This window comes from Euleptes europaea, chromosome 5 (assembly GCF_029931775.1).
Source record: "Euleptes europaea isolate rEulEur1 chromosome 5, rEulEur1.hap1, whole genome shotgun sequence".
Classification (NCBI taxonomy): domain Eukaryota; kingdom Metazoa; phylum Chordata; class Lepidosauria; order Squamata; family Sphaerodactylidae; genus Euleptes; species Euleptes europaea.
In genome coordinates, this window is record NC_079316.1 from 90,826,153 (window position 1) to 90,845,812 (window position 19,660).

Consider the following 19,660-nt stretch of genomic DNA (forward strand, 5'->3'; position numbering starts at 1 on the left):
TAACAGAGAGAACAACTGTTGTTTTCCCTCAGCCCCTCTCCATTCTGGCTTCACGAAGAAATGCAGCCAAGCAGAAGAAAACTTCCACTTTCCAGATGGAATGTCACTGGAGAATAAGGAACCCCATTTATTATAGGAAATGGGGCATCTTCAGTGCTGGCTGTGGCCAAGGCCCTCTCCTCATATGAATAGTCCTCTTAGGAAATAGCAGCAGGTGTGCCATTTAGAGAGGAGCAGATGAACTTCAAATAGGGTTGCCACCCTCCAGGTAGTAGCTGGAGATGTCCAGCTATTACAACTGATCTCCAGCCAATAGAGATCAGTTCACCTGGAAAAAGCTCCGAGGCCTTCCCTTCCCCGAGGTCATCAAGCCCCGCCCCACCTGACTGATCTCGGATATCCCACAATCCTCATTTCTCACCTTCCCTTTACTTTTCTACTATGGCCTCTTTTCCAAATAGGGAAATAGCGTCTAATGTAGTAGGAGGATGGGAGAGACATTGTCTGCTTTTGACAAATGTTACCTAATGAATTTAGGCTGATTGATTTATTAGATGAAATAGCCAAATTCAATTTGCATAATAGGTGGCATTTGCATATCTTATTCTCCTCACAGTAAACTGGAGTCATGAGACTGTGGGTTTTGACCTGGCAGTAAACTGAAGTCCTTGGGCCACCAGGAAGGAGACAGCCTCTCATGTATGTCACGTTCAAGCTGTTTAGAACTTCATAGGACAAAAACGGAGACCTTGAATCACACCAGGAGGTTAAAGGCAGCCAGTGCTGATGCTGTTATTGCAGGTACCTAGAACTTGACTATCATTATGGGGAGACAGACAGACAGACGGCTGCACCAAATGAACCTTCTGAATGGTCTCCAAGGACAGACCTATGTAGATAGTGCATGCAGCGGTAGCTCAAGAAGGATGCTGCCTGCCAGTTGTGGTTGCAGCCCTCCTGCCTTCCAGAACAGTGGACATTCCTCCCCCCAACCCCGGCACATCTAACAATGCAGCGTGGCAAGCCACATGCTCCGACAGAGCTTCCCCAAACTCTTGTGAGATTCTTCTCTTAAGAACCCAGGAAGCCCTTTGGCAAGAGGACTGGAAATGGGGCACATGTGGCTTCCCATACTGTGTTTAAAGAGTAGGGTTGCCAGGTCCCTCTTCACCACTGGCGGAAGGTTTTTGGGGCGGAGCTTCTATCGGCTGGAGATCAGTAGTAACAGCAGGAGATCTCCAGCTAGTACCTGGAGGTTGTCAACCCTGTTAAAGAGGTCTGGACAAGTGAGGAAGGATGGAACATTACTTTCTCCAGCTACATGATGGAACCACAGAAAGTGGAGAGGAGCAGAGGTAGGGTGGCAGTAAAAGGGATGGGGGGGTGAGTGGCAGAGGTCCCAGCCTCCCCATCTCTGCCTTGCTCCATAGCCCATGCCCTCACCATGCATATGCTTAGGGCTGCAATTTCAGAGTTCAGTAAGAGGGCAAGTTTCAAGAAACTTCTCTTGGAAGCATTCAAGATTATATTGCAAAAAATAAAAAAATAAAAACAACAACCAACCACAGTATTTTGGAGCACTTATTGCGGCATGGGTGTCTGAAATGCTGGACAGGAATGCCCCCCCTCCCTACTCCTCCATAAACAGTATCCCTGAGCATGCTTATAGCCTGGTAATGGCTACAGACTGTTCAGACAAAAAACCAGAAAGCATCTTTATTCAGACCAGATATGGCCCAAAATGAACTGAATCCCATGGAAAGACTTTTAATAAGCTCCAATGGGTTTTGAATATGGGCTATATCTGGCTAAGGGAAAGAAGGGCACGGGGAAAACCAAAGAAAATAGCAGTCGAAAATCATATTACATGTGTATGAAAGCTTGCAAAAGCTGCTATGGGCCACCACAAAATCTGTGTTACTGATTGAATACATCCTGCTTGGCCAAACTTACATGGTAAAGATATGGAAGAGTGTAAAAAAACATGGTTAAAGGCCGCTGCATATTGGGATAAATTGGCGAAAATGAATTTTACAAGTATAGTTAATGAATTATAGATTACTGTTTTTTTAAAAAAAAAAATTAGAAAAAATAATAGATTCTTAAACACTGTCAAAACACTTCTCCGGAGGTCCAAGGGTGGTGGGTACACAGTTAAGGTGGGTGGTGGATATTAGGGCACTATATATTTTACAAATCATATTATACAATGTAAATTTATTGGTTGTAAAAGTGCTCTTTTTGTGATTTTGTATTTTTATGTTATCTTTTTTTGTTTGTATTGTTGAATGGATTGTGATATTTTAACATTAGGGCCACAAGGTCCCTGAGTGGAAAAGCCACAGAAAATACTTGTAGTTAATAAATATATTGTTTGGGGGTTTTGATGATGCGAGTCCCCTTCTGGAGTCTAAACTGGTAGAGCCTACACAGGCTTAACAGGCTTCATCAGAACTAGGCTAGAGAGATGAAGGCTTTGTTGAGGTTTTTAAAAGGGTTTTTTTTCCCCTTTGACAATCTTACTTTTCCTTAGAAGTCACTAGTTTAAATTCGAACGTTAAATCAAATCAGTAACTTGCAAATGAAATTCAGCTTTGTGATGCCTCCAAGGAAGTGAAGAATGAAAATGAATTAATTTGAAGCAGGCAAGTCCTAATACATAAGCAAGTACTTCAGTACGACGCATTCACTACGTACAGTTATGGGTGTTACTCCAAAGAGGTTGAGTTGGTGGCAAAATGTTGTGTTCTGGGCAGCTGAAGGGGAAAAGTTCTTTACAGCGCATTCCTCAAATCCGCCGGTAGCCTGACCCAAAGGCCTTAGGGGGGCGACGAAGGCCTCTGCCAACGCAGGGGACCACACCTGTGTGAGTGGCCCCAGCTCCAGCGTGCAGGCCCGGCCGCCGGTCCCTGGCCAACGCCGCAGCAGCGCTGGGCCCGTACGCCGCCGCAACCTACCACTGGCCTCCGGCCGCCAGCTCAGGCTGCGGCGGTGAGCCGGGAGGCGTTCTGGGGCCCCAGGAGGTGTTCCCAGGACGTAACAGCGCCAGCCGAGGGGCGGGGACGATGTTACTCGGCCTCTAAAGCCGTTTCGGCTCGGGAACACCCCTTTTTTGGGGAGCGAGATACGCCAGCTTTTTGCTGGCGTATCTCCCGTGCAACCCTATGAGGTTGCACGGTTTTTTTGCGCTGGAGGGGGTTTCGGCTAGTTTGCCTCCTAAGCCTGGCGCAGGCATTCCTTTCAGGAATGTGCTGTTAGTGGAGGAAACTCTTCCGCTTGTCCCATCCTTACTCCCCACCACCATACCTTCCTATCTGGACATTGCTGCTTGTTTTTCCTGTAACCTTTTCTGCCACAGGATCGTGCCTGTAGTGTTCTACAGGATTGTTCCTTGAACACTGAATGATTGCAAAGCACTTTGATTACAAGCTATAGAAAGTGAGATTACTATGGCCTACATGGCGCGGGGATAATTTTTTAAATGGCCACAACCTAGGGTAGCCAACCTCCAGGTGGGTATATAAGGCAACTTTAACTGTAGCCATTTTGAGCAGCCTTCTGGTGCATTTAGACTGAATACTTGTATTAAACTGCTATTATTGCATCTACTAAGATAAATGATATATATTAAGAAGATATTAGCTGATGAAGCTGCAATTATGCAGTGAAAACGCTCGTGAACATCCGGACGGCGTTACTGTGGACCTTCTCCCCTTTGTTCTACTTGGGGTTATTATCTGAAGAAACTACCTTGAGATAAGACTTTCACTTACTCTGATAGAGACCTACCTTGAAAGAGACTTTCCAATTCTCCCTTGTGGATTCACTTGTACATATTCTCTTTGATGTTTGCACTTGTTTGTAGATGTTTACATTCACAATACATGTTTGCATAGTTTGCTTGTGTAATTATTTATTTTGTTTGGTGAGCCTGGTACTAGAGTTTTCCTAACCTCCAGGTGGGGGCTAGAGATCTCCCGGAATTACAAGTGCTCTCCAGACTACATAGATAGCTTATTTATTTTTTTATTAATTTAAAACATTTATTCAATTTCTTCTGGAGAAAATGACTGCTTTGGAAGGTAGACTATATGGCATTATATCCTACTGAGGTCCCTCCCTTCTGTAAAGCCCACCCTCCCAATCTCCACCCTCAAATCTCCAGGTATTTCCAAACCCAGAGTTGGCAACCCAACCACTACCTGGCCAATAGGGTTGCCAGATCCTTCTTTGCCACTGGTGGGAGGTTTTGGGGCAGAGCCTGAGGAGGGCAGGATTTGGAAAGGGGAGGGACTTCAATGCCATATAGTCCAATTGCCAAAGCAGCCATTTTCTCCAGGGGAACGGACTTCTATTGCGTGGAGATCAGTTGTAATAGCAGGAGATCTCCACCTAGTACCTTGAAGTTGGCAACCCTACTGGCCAAAATATCTAAAGATAAACAATACCTTGTGTGTATGTGTGTGTGTGTGTGGGGGGTCATAGGGTTCCCATCTTTGGGGGTGGAACCTGTGGAGGGCAGGTTTTTTTTTTGGGGGGGGGACAAAAACAGAGACCTTGAATCACACCAGGAGGTTAAAGGCAGCCAGTGCCAATGCTGTTATTGCAGGTACCTAGAACTTGACTATCATTATGGGGCAAGCAGTCACTGACCACTATGAAAAAGCAGTGGTGAGCACCCACAAAGGGTAATGCTAATTTCCTAGTCCAGTGATTGCCAGTATTGTGTCCCTGGGTGTCTTTTTGCCTGGCCTGCTGATGGGTTTTTTGGTATCTACCAGCTTCTTTCCCAAAGCACAGATCCAATCTTGACCTTCCTCCACGTCTCACTGGAGCAGGAAATGCTTCAGAAGACACCAGAGGGGCATCACTTTAGGGTCTGCAGGGAGCAAGTTCCCATCCCCCATCATTGAAGGATGCTTGGCTGGGAACCTCCAAACATTTTGTGGTTACCCCTCCTGTGGCAGCCATTTTGTGATTTGTCTGTCCTCCCATGTAGGCTAGCCAGGTGCTAACTTATGATAAGCAACCTCCTGGCAATTTTGGCCACTGCCTGCCAACAGCTGGTCACTTGGTGGAATCAGTCCAGCCAAATGGAGAGACTGCGATCACCACCCGCATATGAAGATGTCACTTCTGGTGTGACCCAGAAGCACTGACACTGCACCATGCCAACGCTCTAGCACTAAGTTTTTGGAGGAGTGATAGAGCGTCATGCCGGCACGTCTGGGTCACACTGGAAGTGATGTCATCACAAGGCGGCAACCATCGCACCCCACACGGTAGGGTTGCCAACTGCCAGGTAGTGCTAAATAATTCATTAATCTTCGCGATTGTTTGGAGACTGCCATGCAGCTATAGAAGCGAAGGCTGAAGAAGCCATTATTGGTGAAAGCGTCTATTACCTGGAAGATGTTTCCGTTGTTCGTGCCAGCATGGTCCTCGTTTGAAAATTCCATAGCTGGACTGGTCCTTTGTGGGTCCTGGCAGATCTCTAGCTCAGAAGGATCTAAGACTGGTGATCCTCTCCCTCCCGCGGACAGGAACAGCCTCTGTTCAAGGCAGATGTGAGTTTGTTTTGCCGAGAAAATGAACCTTTTTTCCCCCCTTGCAGAAGAGTCGTTAGCTATGGAGCTGCTAGGACAGCCCAAGAAACTGTGTTAACCCTTTCCCGCCCAGGCCATGGAGAAACGTATTCCCTCAGTACTACAAGAGGGCTGGGGGTGGAAGTGGCGACAATGAAGGGGGTTAAAGGGGGCAGGACCAGAATGCGCACGTGGGGGGGGGGGAGTTCTCAGCCAGTGTGTCCTCATTTCATCTCTGCAGGCGGAGGTAGTGGGAGCTGGCTGTAGAATCCGGCCCCGACCATGCAGAGCAGGAGCAACTCCGGCTGCCTGCTTGGGGCTTGGTCGGCTAATTTTTAAGTTGATAATTTTGTATGACCCGCGAATTATGTTATAAATATACCAATGGCCCTTAGTGGAAAAAAGGTTCCCCACCCCTGTCTTACAAGAACTCTTAGTCATACGGAAAGTCTTTTGGACTCATTGGGAAACTGGGACATAGATTTTTTGTACATAATGTTTTGCTTATTGTTGTTTGTGATTGCTTCCCGGTTAGATGACGGTTCACTTGTAGATATTTTGCACTGTCTTTGCTGTTATTTTGTTCTCTCCTTACAATACATGTCTTCATATATAAGCCTAGTGCTGATTTTTTCCAAACTGCCAGGTAGTGGTAGGAGATCTCCTGCTAATTCAGCTGATCTCCAGCCGATAAGAGAACAGATCACCTGGAGAAAAATGGCCGCTTTGGCAATTGAACTCTATGGCATTGAAGTCCCTCCCCTCCCCAAACCCCGCCCTCCTCAGGCCCCGCCCCCAAAATCTTGCACCGGTGGCGAAGAGGGATCTGGCAACCCTACTGCACAGTGAGTACCTGGCTCCCCCCATCTCCTGTCGGTTGTCAGGCCAGGGCAACCCTCTTGAGTCCTATGGCAGCCGTTTTATGGTGCCACCCCCTACCGTTTCCTCTGAATTCCAGAAATGCCCACAGGCTCATCAGGTCTGGAAAAAACCGTTCCAGTTAATGGTTGCTTCACTTTACATACCGGTGTTTTCACAGGGCGGGAGGTACATTCCAGCTTTTGAGTGTTCCTCTACATAAACATCTCTACTAAACAGAGAAATAGCACAGAAGGAAGAAAAGTTTAACCCCCCCTCATGGTTTTCTTGCTGATTTAGTTTTGTATTTGCAGATAGTTTTGTTAACAAATAGAATATTTCAAAATGTGACCTTCAATTATCCTCCCCCAGCTGTTTGAAGTTGTGTGCCAAGTTCTTCTGCTCTCTTTAAGGTTGTCAACTCTGGGTGGGGAAATTCCTGGAGATTTGTGGTGAAGCCTAAGGAGGGTGAGTTTTAGGGAGGAACCTAAGTGGGGTATAATGCTATAGGGTCCACCCTTCAAAACAACCATCTTCTCTAAGTGAATGGAGCGCTCTAGTCTGGAGATCAATTATCATTCTGGAAGCTCTCCAGGCACCATCTGGAGGTTGGCAACCCCTTTCCTGTATGTATATATGGTTTCCTAATGTGACATCTAGTCCTTCAACAGCTTCCGTAACATCCACAAACACACTAGGTACCCTTCTGAGTAGACAATGCTACACACTTGGTTATGTCTAGAAATGATTTACATCCTGCACTGCATTAAAAGAGCATAGAGCTCAGAGAGGTGGCAATACATTACCTGCACCAGAAAAGAGATAGGAGGTGGTTGTGTGAAAGGGTATGCCAACGTCCCCCAGCATGGGCGGTGACTAAAGAGCCCCACCCAAGAAGTTTTTGTTTGTTTATTGTTTTATGACTGTGGTTAGGGTTGCCATCCTCCAGGTGGAAGCTGGAAATCTCCTGCTATTACAACTGATCTCCAGCCGATAGAGATCAGTTCCCCTGGAGAAAATGGCCATTTTTGCCATTGGACTCTATGGCATTGAAGTCCCTCTCCTCTCCAAACCCCACCCTCCTCAGGCTCCCCCCCCCAAAAAAAAACAATCTCCAGGTATTTCCCAACCCAGAGATGGCAACCCTAACTATGATTGATATCTGAAAGTTACATCCCTGGGAAAGGAAACTGTTCAGAGAAAGACCTTGGCTCGGAATGTACTAAAATGAATAACAGGCCAGCCCATTAGAAACAATGGGAGAGGCCGCACAGCCCATTGAAGATAATGGGAGCCTGGATTGCCAATTGATTTGCATGGGCTCCATTGAAACACATTGCAGCACAAAAAGAGTGGCAAAGAAAATGTGGAGAGGGTTTTCCAGTAAGGAATGACACAGCCCCCCCAGTGGAATGACACAGGCCCCGGGGCTAGCACAAGTGCTCTGGGACTGGATTGGCAGCCCCTGGGGTGGAATGAGAGCCGCGGGGCCAGGGCCCCCCTGGATTTACGTATAAGCTAAACAAGCTATAGCTTAGGGCCCCACTCTCTTGGGGTCCCCCAAAAAATTTAAAGGAAAAAAAACCTGGATGTACATTGTTTCTAAAGGAACGTTTGTTTTTGCCAAATGCCAATGTGTTTGCATTATTAAGTTTGTGATGAATAAAAAACTCTCTAGTTAACTTCTGTGTTCCAGAGTGTAAGAGCCTTGCCATGGTCATGCTTGTTTCTGTTCACGTGTATCCAATGTGTTCGGCATCTCTAAAGTGTTGAAGCGGTCAGGAGCCATGCTGTTCAGACAGGCTCTTGACATGACTTAGGCCCATTCCTGTTCCTCTGTTATTCTTTGGATTTTGATTTCCTCCTTTCCCTCCCCCCGTCCTGACCTTGAGTCTCTAGCAGGCAACTACTGTATTTTGGTTAGCTCACTCCCTGCTTCCTACCAGGCGCTGTTATCTCGTAGTTCCCAGGCCGCTTAGCTGTGCACCTGGGATGACTCCATGCTTAAAGTCATGCTTTGTAGTTGGGCTTGCCATTAGCAGCTTTGAAACTGTGGATTGCTCATGCTGTATCCTGTGGCTCCTGAATAAACGTTTACCTGCTTTTGACCTGCCTGTCTGAGCGAGTGACTTTTTGGGATCGCCGAGGTCGGCTGGAGAACCTCACATGGCAAGGCTCTTACACAGAGGACAGTAGGAATTATTTCCAATTTAGGCCTCTGTTCTTTAATACCGGTTTTCCACCTTTACGGTAGCCAGAGTTAGCGCTTAATAATTATTTCACTATTAATATATTTCTTAATTGTATTTCAGTTGAACAATTACTTTGATAAAATGCGTATTTTGTGACGCGCAAATGGCTTTCGATACCTATTAGGTCCACAAGTGGCCATGTAGCGTCTATTCAACAATTGGTTGCCATATAGTTGCCAATTGGTTGCCACATGGCATATATGCAACAATTGGTTGCCATATAGTTGCCAATTGGTTGCCACATGGCATATATGCAACAAATGGTTGCCATATAGTTGCCAATGTGTTGCCACATGGGATATATGCATCAATTGGTTGCCATATAGTTGCCAATGTGTTGCCACGTGGCATATATGCAACAATTGGTTGCCATATAGTTGCCAATGTGTTGCCACGTGGCATATATGCAACAATTGGTTGCCATATAGTTGCCAATGTGTTGCCACGTGGCATATATGCAACAATTGGTTGCCATATAGTTGCCAATGTGTTGCCACGTGGCATATATGCAACAATTGGTTGCCATATAGTTGCCAATGTGTTGCCACGTGGGATATATGCAACAGTTGGTTGCCATATAGTTGCCAATGTGTTGCCACGTGGGATATATGCATCAATTGGTTGCCATATAGTTGCCAATGTGTTGCCACATGGGTTATATGCATCAATTGGTTGCCATATAGTTGCCAATGTGTTGCCACATGGGTTATATGTATCAATTGGTTGCCATATAGTTGCCAATGTGTTGCCACGTGGCCTATATGCAACAATTGGTTGTCGACACAGGACAGCCGGACCGATCAAAGGCCCCATTGCTTTCAATCGCTTAGGGGCCTCGTGGCCCCTCAACCCGGCCCTGCCCGGGAGGGAGCAGAGGCGGTTTTAGAGGCGGCTTCCAGCAGGCCGGTGGAGGGCGGAGAGGGCCCACCTACCGACCCACCCACCCCCAGGCCAGGCGGGGAGGGCGGCGCTGCGCTGCGCCGGCCGCCCCTGGAGTGGAGCCGGCGCGCCACGACGCGCACGGGGCGGAGCGGCAGGCGGGGCGCGGGGAGGCTTCGGCGGGGCGCGCGGCGGGCCCAGGCCCGGCTGGTTCTGCCGGCCTCCCAGCGGATGGGGCGGCGAGCGGAGCCGGCGACAGTAAGTGGCTTCTATCCGCAGGGGCCCCCTTCGGCGGGCAGCGCGCCCTTGGCCGGCGCGGGATCCGCCCCCCCCCCTCTCTCCTTTGTTGCTGCGCTTTGCTCGCTCGGTTCCGGCTTCCTCCTCCCCTCCCCGATCCGCGGCCATTGATTCAGGGAAGGTTTTGCATTGGGTATGCCACTCTGTGTGTGTGTGTGTTAAGTGCCGTCAAGTCGCTTCCGACTCATGGCGACCCTATGAATGAAAGTCCTCCAAAATGTCCTATCTTGGACAGCCTTGCTCAGGTCTTGCAAATTGAAGGCTGCGGCCTCCTTTATTGAGTCCATCCAGCTCTTGTTGGGTCTTCCTCTTTTCCTGCTGCCCTCAACTTTTCCTAGCATGACTGTCTTTTCCAGTGACTCTTGTCGTCTCATGACCTGACCAAAATACGACAGCCTCAGTTTAGTCATTTTAGCTTCTAGGGTCAGTTGAGGCTTGATTTGATCTAGAACCCACTGATTTGTTTTTTTGGCCGTCCACGGAATCCGTAACCCTCTCCTTCAACACCACATTTCAAAGGAATCTATTTTCTTCCTATCAGCTTTCTTCACTGTCCAGCTTTCACACCCATACGTAGTAATAGGGAATACGATGGCATGAATTAATCTAGTCTTGGTGGCCAGTGACACATCCTTACACTTCAAAATCTTTTCTAGCGCCTTCATGGCTGCCCTTCCCAGTTTCAATCTCCTTCTGATTTCTTGGCTGCAGTCTCCCTTTTGGTTGATGGTGGAGCCAAGGAATAGAAAGTCTTGAACAATTTCAATTTCCACTCTGTGGATGCCCATTTCCCCCATCCGAATTCTCAGACCTCTGCACGGCGGCTTATTGTTGAGTTTTGAGACTATGGATGGGGGGAAAGTGCATCTAAAGGGTGGCCAATCCAATGCAAAACCTTCCATGAATCAATGGTGTAACGCAAAGCGCTAAGAGTAATTCATGGAAGGTTTTGCATTGGATTTGTCACTCTCTAGATGCCCATTTCCCCCATCCGAATTCTCAGAACTCTGCACGGCGGCTTATTGTTGAGTTTTGAGACTATGGATGGGGGGAAAGTGCATCTAAAGAGTGGCAAATCCAATGCACAACCTTCCATGAATAAATGGTGCATTGAGTCTGCTGGAAGCCTTCTTTAAAACCGCTTCTGCTCCCTCCCCGGCAGGGCCGGGTTGAGGTGCGATGAGGCCCCTAAGCGATTGAAAGCAATGGGGCCCTTGATCGGTCCGGCTGTCCTTTGTCAACAACCAATTGTTGAATGTATGCTATATGGCAACAAATTGGCAACAATATGGCAACAAATTGTTGAATACATGCTATGTGGCAACTTATGGGAAGGTTTTGCATTGGGTTTGTCACTCTATGGATGCACATTTTCCCCATCCGAATTCTCAGACCTCTGCAGGGCCGCTTATTGTTGAGTTTTGAGAATATGGATGGGGGGAAAGTGCATCTAAAGAGTGGCAAATCCAATGCAAAACCTTCCATGAATCAATGGCCACACAGTCTCCCTGTTCCATTCTCCAGTCTTGACCCCAATCGTCGAAGCCAAGGTTCGGTCTTAGCCCCAGAGCATGAGCAGAGCGCATGTCCGTGCCGCAGGGCAGCCAATCTCAGCCGGGGCTTCTCTGGGTTAAGGAGCTCAGCGTCGCTGCTTCTCTGGCTGGCTTTTCGGGATATTTATGTCCTGGGTTTGTAGGAGCAGCTCCAGCTTGGGAATTCTTCCTTCCTCGTGCTCCTTTTTTTTTTTTTTTAATGGCCTGCTTTAATTTAGAGAAGTCCAGCTGCCTCCTGAATTGACACGTTCGCAGCTGAAACTATAGGCCATTTATTGATGGAAGGTTTTGCCTTGGAGTTGCCACTCTAGATGCACTTTTTCCCCATTCGTATTCTCAAAACTCAACAAGAAGCCCCCATGCAGAGTTTTGAGAATTCGGATGGGGGAAATGGGCATCTAGAGAGTGGCAAATCCAAGGCAAAACCTTCCATGAATAAATGGCCTATAGTTCCCCGTTCCTGTTGAAAATAAGAGCAGTGTCTGCGCTTCTGACCCGTGGGAGGCCCAAGGAAGGAGTCTTTCGTGCCTTCTCTTTCAAGCAAACATTAGCATAAAGCAAGCGTCCACTTTTCCCCCAAGTGCTTCGGACTTTGATCTTTTTTAAAAAAAAGTTGTATAATTTGAAAAACTTGCACGTCTTTCTGAGCTATCGCTTAGCCCAGTAAAAACTATTTTCTGGTCACTGGATTGGCAGAGGTGTGCTCCTCAACCACCACACAGGAAACAACGTGCAAACTTTGCTTAGGCTGCCCAGATGAGACAGAGAATCTTTCTTCCTCTATTCTACAACTGACTGCTGTGCTGGGTGCCAGGACTTGGAAGCAGCTTAAAAACATAATTGCATTCAGATGTTAGCTTCATATGTGACGTAGCAGCTATGCCATATTTTCTTCATATGAGATGTAGTAGCTACCCCATATTTTCTTGCAATCGGAGCCAGCGTGATGTAATGGTTTGGAGCGGTGGAGTGTGATCTGGAGAGCTGGGTTTGATTCCCCACTCTTCCACAGGAGCGGCAGAGGCTAATCTGGTGAACTGGATTTGTTTCCCCACTCCTACACACGAAGCCAGCCGGGTGACCTTGGGCAAGTCACACTCTCTCAGCCCCACCTACCTCACCTGTTGTGGGGAAGGGAAGGAGATTGTAAGCCAGTTTGATTCTTCCTTTCGTGGTAGAGAAAGTTGGCATATAAAAACCAACTCTTCTTCTTATCTATAGCAAAACATTTCCCCCTGCATTCTTTGGTAAAACAAAAATCAATCAAAATACTGTAAAACAATGGTTCAATCTTCTAACATTATTCCAATAAAACCATGTAAATATTTTTGGATTGTTTACAGAAAAGTCTGTTTAATATTTTTGCAAACCTTTCTGAAAATATGTGCAGGCTTTCTGAGGACTCTGTAGTTAACTTCTGTGTTCCAGAGGACAGTAGGAATTATTTTCAATGTAGGCCTCTGTTCTTTAATACTGGTTTTCCACCTTTACAGTAGCCAAATTTAATACCTTGGCATGTTCAACAAGGAAGCAGCTGGTTAAGTCTTTTTGTTAATTATGTCTGTACTATTGAAATCAGCTTATTATGTAGCTTTGGAATGTTATTATATGTAGATGTGCTAATGATTTTGCCTCTGTGTCTATCGTGGCTGATCTATGATCATAATAAATAAAGACTGATGGTTGAATGATTGATAATACTAGTTTTCGTGGAGTGTTTGATACTATCACCTCATCTTGGAACAACAAATTGATGGGTTAAACTTTTAATAGTAACAATAAGAAGCATACATAGAGCTTAGTATAGTATAGCATATTTTAACTGATAACAAGCACATGATCTAATAATCTTTACATGATTTTAATAATCTTTACAATGGCCTTATAAGGTAGGACAGTATTATCATTTTCATAGTGCAGATGGGGGAAGAGGTGCTAAAGGGTTGTCTGAGGCCTCCAGCAACCAAAGTGAAATTAAAATTTTAAAAAGTCTGGCCCACAGCTCACTCTCTCTTCTCTTAACTGCAAAATTGCACTGAAAAGTTTCAATCCTTACAAGAATTCCAGAGTGATAACTGTGTTAGTCCACTGCAGCAAAAATAAAAGGAGCCTGGAGGAGCCTTAAAGACATAACAGGATTTTATTGTAGTATAAATTTTTGTGGATCAGTCCACAAAAATCAGTCTCTGGCAGTGATTGTGATGGTGTTTCCAGAGTTCTCCAGTAGCAAAGAGTTTGTAAGAGAGTATCCTGAGAACTGCAAAGTACATGGTTCTGAGGTCTGTAGGTTTCACATATGTCTTTTGAATTTCTCCCAAAAGTGTCTGTTGATTCGGAGGATGACGAAAATGACTACCACAAGAGTGTTAATTCCTTATACAAGACAGCAGATACCGCGGTCCAAGAAGAGGATCCACTCCTTGAGGAGCCAGCGCAAAAGAGACCCGCTTTGTACAGGCCTAAAGACCACTTCAATGGCACCTATATTATCTTCTTCCTTCTGGGGACTGGCTCTCTGTTGCCTATGAACTTCATCATGACTGCGAAGCATTACTGGATGTATAAACTTCAAAACTGCTCAGAAGAGCTGTCTCCAGCAGAGCAGAGACCCTCAGATATCCGTGTAAGTGTAACACGTTCATGTTTTGGCATCGCCGTGCGAATAACACTCCCCTTCCCATTAATATGTGGATCTGCTGTTGTATTTATTATAATTAGAGAGGAGCTTGAGCTAAACTTCACATGCAGTGTTGATGCTGAGTATTCGATGTTTACCAAATAGCAATAGTAACACCCATACTTGTCATCGTACACGACTGTAATGTCATTACAGTCACACTATAATCCTGTCTCTGGAGACAGCTCTTCTGAGCAATATAATCCAGAAGGAGATTGAGACAGAAGGGCAGCCATGAAGGAGCTAGAAAAGATTTTGAAGTGTAAGGATGTGTCACTGGCCACCAAGATTAGATTAATTCATGCCATCGTATTCCCTATTACTATGTATGGGTGTGAAAGCTGGACAGTGAAGAAAGCTGATAGGAAGAAAATAGATTCCTTTGAAATGTGGTGTTGGAGGAGAGTGTTACGGATTCCGTGGACGGCCGAAAAAACAAATCAGTGGGTTATAGATCAAATCAAGCCTGAACTGACCCTAGAAGCTAAAATGACTAAACTGAGGCTGTCAAAATTTGGTCACATCATGAGACGACAAGAGTCACTGGAAAAGACAGTCATGCTAGGAAAAGTTGAGGGCAGTAGGAAAAGAGGACGACCCAAGAAGAGATGGATTGGCTCAATAAAGGAAGCTACAGCCCTCAATTTGCAAGACCTGAGCAAGGCTGTCAAAGATAGGACATTTTGGAGGACTTTCATTCATAGGGTCGCCATGAGTCGGAAGCGACTTGACGGCACTTAACGCACACACATAATCCTATGCTTTTTCCTCACTTCCATTTTTCAAATGTTGTCATGTTTTGCCAGGATTTTTCTACAATATGTTTTCAGCCTAAAAGCAGGGGTACACATTTTACTTGCCACGGAAAAACAGTTCTTCTTCCACAGTGTTTGCAAGTACTTAGCAGCATTAGATGCCAACATTGACAGGTAACGTTCACATGAAGCTGCTTTATAATGAGTCAAACCATTGGTCTGTCGAGGTCAGTATTGTCTACTCTGACTGGCAGCAGCTTTCACATCACCTAGTACTTGATCCTTTTAACTGGAGATGCTAGAGATTGAACCTGGGACCTTCTGCATACAAAAGCCATGGCCCCTCTCCCAGTCCTAACCCTTCCTGGGGTGGGGGGGCAGCTTCTTCAGTAATTTTTTCAAGCACATTGCATAAAGAAAAACTCTTGTCAGCTTCCTTTTTCCTTGCTAAAATAGTTACAGAGAAGGATCTTGAGTGCATCAACAAAGTTTACCTTGTACTAGTCCAGAATTTTTCTTAAAGCCTCTGTATCCAGACAACTCAAGCAGACACAAAGTTTGTCTGAACTAGTAGAAGCAGGCAGGAAATACCCTGTGTGTCTGGTTGCTCAAGAATCCTAAAAATATAATGCTGGCATTTGGGAATTTGAAATAAAAAATGTTCAGACCAGTGTCAAGATGCTGCCTTTAAAATGATGCTGTCGTCTAGATGTGTTTATGGTGACCTGCCAAGTTTGGGAATCCTAATTCATACCAGTATAAAGAATAGGAGCCAAAAGTCACATGTATGAAATAAAGAAGGGTCGAGGCAAAAGTGGCTTTGCTGTATGTAATTCACAATGGGTAGCCGTGTTAGTCTGTTTGCAGTAGTCAAAAAGGGCAAGAGTCCAGTAGCACCTTAAAGACTAACAAAAATATTTTCTGGTAGGGTATGAGCTTTCGTGAGCCACAGCATCTGAAGAAGTGAGCTGTGGCTCACGAAAGCTCATACCCTAGCAGAAAATATTTTTGTTAGTCTTTAAGGTGCTACTGGACTCTTGCCCTTTTTGCTGTATGTGTCAGCAGCGAGCACAGAGCTTTTGAAATGGCATTCTGCCTGCTTCTAGTGCTGTTAATCTCAGAGGCATATGGGGGCTACTGTTGCCATGCCATGTCAAATAAAAGCTCCACACCAATCGTGACATTGCAGCTTGAGTCTGGGATATGTCATGAAGAGTATTCAACCAATAGTTGTTACAGACCCTGAACTCAGCTCAGAACCTACAGCTAAGCAGTCACATAGGTCTCCTGTGCCATGTTCTACAAATGTAGAAATTGTCGTTCGTGTATGCAGCCTTGAAGATAAACTTACGATAAGGCTCCCCTCACAGGGCTTGGCCTCTCTCCCCAGCCAGGAGTAGCAGGCAGGGATAGCTGTGGCATCACATGAGCAAGAGAGGGGTGGCGTTTGCTGTGGTCTGTGAGAGGGGGGAATGAATAGTCTGGACTTCAGAACTGTCAGACAGGTTTCTGATTCTAGTGCTGAACCATACTCCCAGCTTCTATTAAAAAACCCCTAAAACCATCAACTTTAACCTGGGAGGGAAAGCTAACTAGCTGCGTTTGGGGGACTCGAGGTACGTTTTCAGTATATTCTTCCAAAATGAACAGGTTGCCTGGCCCCCTGCTTTCTTCCTCCTATCCTGCTTTCTTCCGGTGCTCTCAGAATTTAGTGTTTCTAGCAGTTGCCGCTGGACTGGGCCCGGCAGAATGGGCGCTGCAGCTGTCTAGGAAAACCAATTTTCACAAGTGCTATCAAACTGAAACAGAGGCTTACCAGCCTAGCTATCAGATTGCGAAGCACTATAGGGAGGATTAATACAAAGTTCAGACAGGGTAGACTGTAGGCTGAATAATAATGACTTTGTGTTGGAACACCGTATCCAGAAGGGTAAAAAAACCAAAAAAAAACCTCCGCCTCCAGGAGGGGGGGTCCGCAGAGGAGGTAAATTTAGGTCTTTCATTGCAAAAGGACAAAAGTGTATTTTTTTTTGTTTGCTTTCTGATTTAAGGTCCCATCTGACTTATGTCCCATCACTGAAGGAAGGGTGTCGTCTTATCACGTTCCAGTCTGTGTTTGTTAGAAGTGTGAGTCTCTTGCTGTTTCTTCCTCAGAAACCAGCAGAGAGAGCCGCCTGTTCCTTCCGCCAAATTCTCTGCCTGCTCAGGAGGGGGCCAGTGGCACCCTAAATTGAATTGGCAGCTCTTAATCGAACAGAGTCAAAAATGTGCAAAGCACCAGCGGTTACAAGGCATTTATCTAACCACTTGTAGTTACTCCAAAGATTTACAAAATAGTAGTAATAACAAAGGTTCAGTTAAATTGCAGAACGTGTATTACAGTATGCAAATAATGAGCAAATGCAAAAAGCAAAAGTGTTGATAATATAACATAAAACCACAACAGTGACAGGTTTGCCGGCCAGTATCCCGTTTTGATATCCTTCTTCGGACTGTAACCTTGAAATTCAACAACAAACAGAAGTATAATTAGTACAGATATCACAAAATAATTACACTTAACTTATTTACAACAGGTTACATGGGACTTACTGTAGCTATCATCAGAAATGAAGTAATTATCCTTTATGACACATAAGTCTGTAATGAGTAAAATAAAATACATAACAATTAGTAAAGACAGGCACATAAAGATAAAATGGAAGGATATCGAAACGGGATACTAACCGGCAAATCTGTCACTGTTATGGTTTTATGTTATCAACACTTCTGCTTTTTGCGTTTGCTCATTATTTGTATATTGTAATACATGTTTTGCAATTTAATTGAACCTTTGTTGTTACTACAATTTTGTAAAACTTTGGAGTAGCTACAAGTGATTAGATAAATGCCTTGTAACCTCTAGTGCTTTGCACATTTTTTCCTTTGTCTCCTGTCGCAGGTTTCTCTCTCCGCTTCAGCTCTTCATCTAGGTCAGCATTTGAGGATCTCTGGTGTGCACCTTCTTTGGGGCTCTGTGCCACCCTTTTATAAGGCATGTATGCAAAAGGTGGTTGTGAGAGTGGTACCAGCGCCAATGACCGACCAGCTTTTCCAGGCTTGCACCTGTTTGGAATTCTGCAGACTGTTTATGACACTTTATGGCTTTTTCCAAAGCGCTGGCAGGTGTGAACCGGCTGCCTGCTGCAGCAGTGAGCCTCTGGTCTTGGCAGGCGAGATTAGAAAGTTGTCATGTCTCGATTCATGGGCAAGACTTTCTGATGCAAACACAGCAGTGGAGAAAGCCTGTTCTGGGTCCAGCCTCTTGTTTTCTTATTTCCTTACGGTTTCTCCTCCCTCTTCTTCCCCTGAATTCTTAATATTTTTTCTATAAAAGAGTTGATAACGTCTGGGGGTGAGCATAAACATGTCTGTCATGATGGGCAACTACAAAATTTATTATGTATTTCTCCCCCCTTTTGAGTACATGGTTGGATGCTAATGCTGTTTGAAGTGTTAGCTTCTGAAATTCCAGCATGGGTAAAATTAACATACTTGATTTGCAGCTCCACTGAAAATCCTCACTTTCTCTAGACAGCCTAATGCTTTCATAGCCAACTTGCATATTCCAGAAGAGAGAGAGAGTAGCTTGCAGAAACCTGATCCATTTGATTTTCTGATTGTCCTGCTCAAGACTGAGGTACAGGGGTCAGGACGCTGTGTCACGGATGTTGTTCCCAGGAAGGCTGAGGGTGAACTGAGGGCTTCAGTACTGCTGCATGGAGGTGGGGATGCAGGCCCTACCCCTCCAGGAGCAGGCTTAGGGTTGCCAACCTCCAGGTACTATCAATAACAAAGGCACCTATGCTGAAAATGTAGATACTACCAAAGACAACAGCACGAAGGCTCCTAAATTTACAATTTACTATGAAAAATATGTTAAAAATGCAAATGTTCAAATAGTCCAGAAATGGACTAGTTACCCAGAGGCTTAGGGTTGCCAACCTCCAGGTACTAGCTGGAGATCTGCTATTGCAACTGATCTCCGGCCTATAGAGATCAGCTCACCTGGAGAAAATGCCCGCTTTGGCCTTGGACTCTATGGCATTGAAGTCCCTCCCCTCCCCAAATTGCGCCCTCCTCAGGCTCAGCCCCAAAAACGTCCCGCCGGTAATGAAGAGGGACTTGGCAACCCTTAGCAGGCTACCAGCACTTTAGGCATTACCACAACCTATGGATCTTGCACTAATTACCTTTATAACCTAGCTCTACCATCCTAGGGAAGAGCCTTCATGCTGGCCAGATTAAATGCCTTTCCGTCGGCAGTGATTTATGGCAGGTTTCTTTGTACACCTCACAATGCCCGTTTATGCATCTGTGACGCTGGAGTCCCCGACTCAGTGCAACATATCCTACCGGACTGCTCATTCCACAGCAGTCCTCGCCATTTAATGCTCAGCCATCTGCCAGATCCTGGGTGCATAAGATCAAAAAGGGATCTGACTCGCTTCCTTTTAGCAGATCAGGACAAGAACCTCACTGCTCTAGTAGCCTCTTTTTTAGCTACAGCCTTCACTGAGAGAACCTTCAAAGATCTTCCGGTTCAAGAGAGCTTAAGTACTTCACAAAACTTCAATTTTAATTGATAAACTATCACTACTAATGAATAATAAGAAAGTTCTTAACCTACAGGCAGGACGGTGCTGCTGCAGTCGTCTTGTTTGTGGCTTCCTAGAGGTGCCTGGTTGGCCACTGTGTGAACAGACTGCTGGACTTGATGGGCCTGGGTCTGATCCAGCAGGGCCTTTCTTACGTTCTTATGTTT

General features: G+C 45.6%; 1 protein-coding gene across 1 annotated transcript in view; it reads left to right on the forward strand.

Moving 5' to 3' along the window:
- The first annotated feature begins 5,214 nt into the window (after nt 1-5,214).
- Nucleotides 5,215-19,660, forward strand: part of SLC29A3 (solute carrier family 29 member 3) — a 47,621-nt gene continuing 33,175 nt past the window's right edge. The window contains exons 1-3 of the mRNA XM_056850510.1: nt 5,215-5,282; nt 9,526-9,887; nt 13,746-14,047. Coding sequence (XP_056706488.1) covers nt 5,215-5,282; nt 9,526-9,887; nt 13,746-14,047 — 732 coding nt within the window. The remainder of the gene's footprint in view (nt 5,283-9,525; nt 9,888-13,745; nt 14,048-19,660) is intronic.